The sequence below is a fragment of the Lucilia sericata genome, unplaced genomic scaffold, assembly GCF_015586225.1.
Source record: "Lucilia sericata isolate MDLA Ls3-8-SP2 unplaced genomic scaffold, ASM1558622v1 Contig000073F_arrow, whole genome shotgun sequence".
NCBI classification, from domain to species: domain Eukaryota; kingdom Metazoa; phylum Arthropoda; class Insecta; order Diptera; family Calliphoridae; genus Lucilia; species Lucilia sericata.
In genome coordinates, this window is record NW_023994107.1 from 625,195 (window position 1) to 632,360 (window position 7,166).

At 31.1% G+C, this 7,166-nt stretch overlaps 1 protein-coding gene across 1 annotated transcript; it reads left to right on the forward strand.

Moving 5' to 3' along the window:
- Positions 1–1,070, forward strand: LOC119616468 (keratin, type II cytoskeletal 2 epidermal-like). The gene has a single exon (XM_037972829.1). It carries the CDS (start codon positions 120–122, stop codon positions 921–923), a length of 804 nt encoding a protein of 267 aa, XP_037828757.1. The 5' UTR covers positions 1–119; the 3' UTR covers positions 924–1,070.
- Positions 1,071–7,166: the final 6,096 nt, after the last annotated feature.

The window sequence follows — 7,166 nt, forward strand, 5'->3', positions numbered from 1 at the left end:
ATTAAAAATCTATTCTTATTTGACATATATAAGATAGTGCCGTAAGCTACGGATATTATCATTCTTATTTCGAAACTTCAAGTGTTATTAACAAAACAGAAATTTAAATCGTTACCAAAATGCGTGCTTTCGTCGTTTTATGTTTAGTAGCTGTGGCCTGCGCCGACAAATTGGGTTACAACTATCAACCTGTAGGTCATTCCGACAGTGGATTGTCTTTCGCTCCTGGTTCCGGTAGCATCGGAGGTGGTCTAGGAGGACTTGGTGGTTTAGGCGGTCTTGGTGGTGGTAGCCTCGGTGGAGGTTTTGGTGGACTCGGTGGTGGCAGCCTTGGCGGTGGTCTTGGTGGTGGTAACCTCGGTGGTGGTTTAGGCGGTCTCGGCGGAGGCAACAATGGTGGTTCATATCAAGCTCCCTCTTACAACGCTCCCGCTGAATTGGAAAAGGAATACTACACTTTCTCTGCTCCCGAAGGTGAATTCGATGATGCCAATGCTGCCCAAAAGATTGCCGGTAGTGTGAAACAAGGTCTCCGTGTTGTTTTCATTAAGGGACCCGAAAACAAGGGACTCGAAGATGCTGCTCTCGCTTTGGCCAAACAAGCCGCTGATCAAAAAACTGCCATCTATGTCCTCAACAAACAAGCCGATATTGGAGATTTGGCCAACAAGCTCAATGCCATCAACAAGAACAGCAACAACAAACCCGAAGTACACTTTGTCAAATACCGTACACCTGAAGATGCCGCCAACGCTCAAAAAGCCATCCAAGGCCAATACGATGCTTTGGGCGGACCTTCTCAATCTCACAATGGTGGTGTTGCTCCTGTTCTTAACTTCGCTTCTCAAGCCCCAGTACGCGCTCCTGCTGCTCATGCTCCCGGTAACGCTTACTTGCCCTCTTCTGTCTTCCGTCGTTTTTAAATATTAAACTGACTATTGTCTAACTATAGGTAGATAGTTAATTTTACTTTAGGACTGACTGATATATTTGTTAAGTTTTTGTTTTGTTGAATAATGATTAATTACACACGAATAAACCATATTTTATTTTGAAAAATTATAAAAAAATCATTAATTTTGTTTAAATTTTTTTTCAATTGGAGGAATATCTTAGATGAATCATGAGGTCAATGAATAATAATACATACTTTTATATAAACAACAATGCCGTAGACAATAATATTAAAATAAATATTTTTTTGCATCGAATATTTCTCTCTTTTGTACACCATGGTGTACCAATTGGATGTTGTTATAAGTCAAAAATTGACTTGAGATTTTAATTTCTATAAAATTATTTAAAATATTGAATAACATGTGTCCAGATTACTGTTAACAGAAAATTATGTCCAAATATCTAAAAGAGTACATGGTGAAGCTACTAGCATTTTGTTTCTGTAGGAGCTAAGCAAGCTTGTTTTTATAAATGCTAAAATCAACAAATTTGTGGAAAATATTGCTTTAAAATCGTCACCATGTGAATGATTTCACACTATAAAGCCGTTAATTTGTCGAGACCTTGCCTGTTTCTCAATAAACAATAGACACAATTAAAAAATCTATGTAAATTGAAACTAACAAAAAAATCAACTTTGTGCTAAAAGAAAACAATCCTTCAAATTGAACAGAATTACTTTCAACCCAATTAAAAATGGTCGTATACATACGTTCATATATGTGATCATACATATTCATTCGTTATTCGTGCGAAATAATAATACAGTGGACGTCCAATAGTACGTATACTCTTTATTACGAATGTCCAATAATACGAATGGCAAAATTGTTGCATTGTCTACTCTATAGAACTAATAAAGTCACAATTTTTCTGTTCGATAGTACGAATAACGCATTTTTATGTATATTTACAAATCAACAATTATTTAGTGTTATTAATTTATTTTATTGGAATTTTGATGACCCAAGAGAAGAAATTAAATTGGATGATAACGCCAATGAGGAGAGTATTTTATTAGTTCCCGACAATAACTCTGCTGAGAACAATATTGAAGCCTCAAATGCGCTGTTATTGAAAAGGCCGTAGCAGTGTACACTTAATAAGGTAGCCTCGTCCACACAGCTGGTCATCAGCTGTAACAATCTTATCTGTCAAAATTCCTGTTTATTTACATTAAGAAAAAATCGCAAAAGTTGTAAAAAATTTTCAAAAGTGAAGAAAATTATGTTTTTAAATAAGTTTTCTGGGTCAATTGCGATTAAATGTCTTTGTTGTCCTCCTCCCTTGATAAAATAAGAAAATCTTTTGCTCCGGCATACGTTCCAAATCAGATTAAACAATTTTTAGCACAACCAATTACTTTTCACAAAAAGCACGTTCTATTCGCAAAATTTGTCCTCCTAATAGTTATAGTTATGATTTTCAGGCATTCCACGTTTAATTAATTTAATATATTAATATTAATAGTTAAAATTTAAAATATTTGCTAAAAACTCGTATTTTTATTGTGTTTATTTGTTGCTTTTTCATTCTCCGCATGCAGTTTATTTTGACAGATTGGATTATTTCACAATAACAAATCGCCTGTTGTTTTTGTATTGTTGTAGCGACAAGGCTACCTTATTAAGTGTACACTGGGCCGTAGGAATCATTTTACAAAGTAATAAACATCGATGTTAAATGATGGATTTTTTAATAAGTAAAATGTTATTTATATACATATGTATGTATGAACTGTTAACAATGAACATTCCAAACAATGGGTTTAAGGATAACTATTCTAATTTTTAAGAGAAAATTATAAATTAGAGAATTGTGGTATATTCCATTCAAGTTTCTAATAAAAGTTTTATGTAATCTGAACATGTTTAATACATTTTGGAACAGATATGCAAATTGCCTTTGGCACACATATATTTAAAAACATTAAAATTTAAAACCTTCTATATCTCATTTCAACCATTGGACTCACGATACTTTCAAAATTAACAATTCATATACGTAAATATGTCCCTTTTATGCCTGTTTATGTACAAGAAATTTATTTAAAATAATACACATTTATTATTTTTTGCTCCGTTATGTAATTTTTCATGAAAAATAAAACAAAAATAAATAAAATCCAATATTTTATGTGTATTATTTGAATTTAAACATACAAAATGTGTTGTTCAATAATACGAATTTTTCGGTACCACGAAAGGGCCTGACACTATATAATTCGTACTAGTGGACGTCCACTGTAATAATAATCAAATCATATTCAGAGCCCGGTCATTCACATAGCGATAGTCATAGAAAAATAAATAGAACTGAAACTGAGAATAAGAAATATTACTCTCTCACATGTACAGGTTCTGTGTGAATTTAATACAATTGTATGAGTATTTTTATTTTTGTTTACATAAAATAACAAAAATATGAAAGTACAAAATGTATCCGAATACACCATACCCTACCACATTGCGAGTAAGTAGCAATAAGTTATTTAGTATTTTTTAATGTAGAAGTTATATTCAAGAGATTGATGTTTGCTTAATTAATGAATGTACTACTCATTATAACAATATATAGTCAAAATTTCGTATATATAAAATTTGTTGAGTCGAATTTTATAAATACTCTATTCTTGTATAGCATGTACCGCTTACAAAAAGTTCAATAGGCCACAGTGGGGCAGAATGGAAATTTTTTGGAAATAAATCTGGCATTTCTAAACGGCTGATCCGATCAGGATAAAATTTGGCATGAGCGTAGCCAAGGAGTATTCGAGTTTAAGTTTTGAAGATGAACCCCCCAGATGCCCCAGGGACGGAGCTGTGGCGGCTCAAACTAGGGTACCTACGACATGTAAAATTTTTAAACTCGTGCCATTTTTTTGTTTTTCACCCAAATACAAAGATTTTTATATTTTCTGAAAGCGCTCGACGAGATCTTGAAAAAACATGCTTGGACATACTACTTATCTCTTCTAATATCCGAGTTATAGGCATTTAAAAATTTAGTGATACAAAATTTACCATACCTTGGTCCGCCTTTTTTTGAATACCGGGCGTAATTTTGGACCAAATGGACTCAATTTTTTCTTGTTAGTTAGACAATAAAATTTCCAATAATATACAGAAAATTTCAGATAAATATCATTTACAGATCCAAAAATATACGTTTTTTAATTTAAAAATTCCAAAAAAGTTAGATTTTTGCCGTTTTTTTGCCCAGAATGTGTCTTAACTCTTTTATTAATAAAATAAAATTTTCTTTAAGAACATATAACAATTTTATAGTTTTCTAAAAAGAATCTTTACGCAGAACGCTTTGGCGTAAAAAACTTGTCCTATTTTTTGAAAATGTTACCACTGCGTCCTTCCGAATATGACCTATTTTTTATCAAAATTTCAACTTTGGGCGACATGTTCTAAAATCCCAAAGCTGGGATCAGAAAACTGAAAGCAGTTTTGGAAACCTCAATATGTTTTCTATTTACTCCAAAAGTATTTTCCCAGCCCTGAAAGAAATGTGGACTCTATGGGCAAAAATGTAAAAAATCCCATTTTTGGGATTTTCATTCCTATTTTTGGGAATTGCGGGATGCCCTTTGACCTTTTCAATTTTGTTTTTGCATTTTCTTATTTGAGATGAAAAAGCGTTTAACAAGCGTTGAAGATTTCATTGAGTTTTGTTCATAAATAAAGATTTTGTCATATATTACATATTTGTTAAATTTCTAAAACTATGATTTATATCAAAATTTTAATAGGGTCGCAGATAGCTACAACAATTTAGTCCATATTTATCCCTTAATATCATTTTTTAGTTAGATATGGAAATTCTCGACCCTTTACAAAAAATTTCAAGCCAATATCTCAATTACATTCAAAAATATGTTCATTTAAACCTGTGTCCTTTAATTTCATCTTTTTCATATTTTAGTATTAAGTATGACAGAACATACATTTGGTGTTGAATAAAATATTTGGACAATTTTTAAAAATTATTTAGTTAATTATTTTATTATAATATTGTATATAAAATAAAAAAAATTATAATTTTATTATGAGCCACGCACAACAACACCTAAATCACCCCACACAAATTACCTTTCCCGCCCACCGAAATATAAAACACAATTTAATACAATATCATCAGTTAGTATAATAGCTTTTTTTATTTGAACTGTTTATCTTAAACATAATACAATTAATTCTTACAACCTACTTATATAGTTAATTCCTAACACTACTTATTTTCTATAAAATAATCTGTCATATCGGTATACATATCCAGAAGGTAATATAAGTCCTTTAAATCTTCCTTGTTTTGAGATGATAGAGTTTCATAACAAATCCATCTTTTTCGCATAGTTGAAAGAACAGGATCAGAAGATAGAAGTAAACTATTAAAAATATCTTCATTCTGTGATTGCCTGGAGCATTTTCTTGAGCTGAATAGTTGAACATGCTTAAAATCTCGATTCCTCGCTTCCTGGGCTTCTTCTGTTAACTCTCCAAGTGGAAGAATATTCGATTCAATTATTATTTGACCATGACACAATACTTTGTGTACTGTTGGTGTTAGTTCCCTCCATGGATACAGAGATACAAGTAATTTAGAAATTTCAGATGTGTATTCCCCAAATCGATTTTCATTAATTTTATGTTTACTATTCAGTGCCATTAAAATAGTTTTAACTCTTCGAAGCAACTCCTTGTCGATTCCAGTTATTTTTGAAGTAATTTCAAAATCACGAAAAAACCTTCTCGACGTATTACCGTCATTTGTACTACCGCAACTTGAAAGTGGTTTGTCGATGTTTAATCCCATCTGAACTTTAAATTCTTCTTGGATTCTGCTTTTTTCCGCAGTTCTCAGTTCTTTCAATTCTTCATTATTTTTTGTTGATTTAGTAGGATAGTTTGTTTTTTTTTCCTGGATCGCCTTGTATGATGGTAATATATTGTGTCCTTTTTCATGCAGAGCTTTCCTTAATATTTGGTACTTATTTCGACTGAGACCCAGTTCCAACATAAGCGCTATTGCTTCCTCTTCAGTAAAATTTGATTATGATGTTGGAGTTGGTATACTTTCCACAATTCGCTTAAGTCGTTTTGGTGATGCATTAGGAAGAATAGTTGCAATATGTACGACATCCATATGTTGGTTTTCCTTTTTCAGCATTTCGTTAAATGTATCAGCAATTTCCTCATTTGAGATTGAAAAAAGTTTTTGTGTGACCCTCTTTTTTTTACCTTGAACATAAGTCTTCGTATGACTTGCAAGGCGCTCCTGCTGATGTGTTGTAAGTTGAGATTTCCGTAGTAGTTTCCATCCAACTACAAAATTTTAATCGAAATTTCTTTTGATTTCCATCCACAGACTTACTTTTTACATCAAAAAGTTTTAAAAAGTTTTCAATTTTTGATATGCCTGTTTTGTCTACTTTTCTACTATATGTAGTTTTTATATAATTTGAAATGTCTTCAATTCTTTCTGACCCTTTTGAAGATACACTCCATAAAACGGAACACAACTCTTCGTACTTTAATGTAATCTTCATTGTAGATTTATTAAATATGGTACTTAAAATCTGAGAAGTTTACTTATATACCAATTCTTGTCATTTCCGATACAGGTATTCCAAAGTAAAAAATTACGAAATGTCTACCTATTAACATTTAGGACTATATTACTATAACCTGTAATTCAGTCATTGATATTTCTTATTAGTGAATAAATCGAAATTATCATTACCTGTATATTTTTACCTACATGATCATAAACGAAACAGAACGAAATGATCTGTCGAAAAAATTTAGGTAAAAAATAGTTATAAATTTCTGAAAATTTAAGCATAATAGGACCTTTCAATTATAAGGATAAGCAAACAAATAGAAAATAGGTAAATATAAGATTAAAACATGTTCTGTCATATTTAATACTAAAATATTTAAAAGATGAAATTAAAGGACACAGGTTTAAATGAACATTTTTTTGAATGTAATTGAGATATTGGCTTGAAATTTTTTGTAAAGGGTCAAGAATTTCCATATCTAACTAAAAAATGATATTAAGGGATAAATATGGACTAAATTGTTGTAGCTATCTGCGACCCTATTAAAATTTTGATATAAATCATAGTTTTAGAAATTTAACAAATATGTAATATATGACAAAATCTTTATTTATGAACAAAACTCAATGAAATCTTC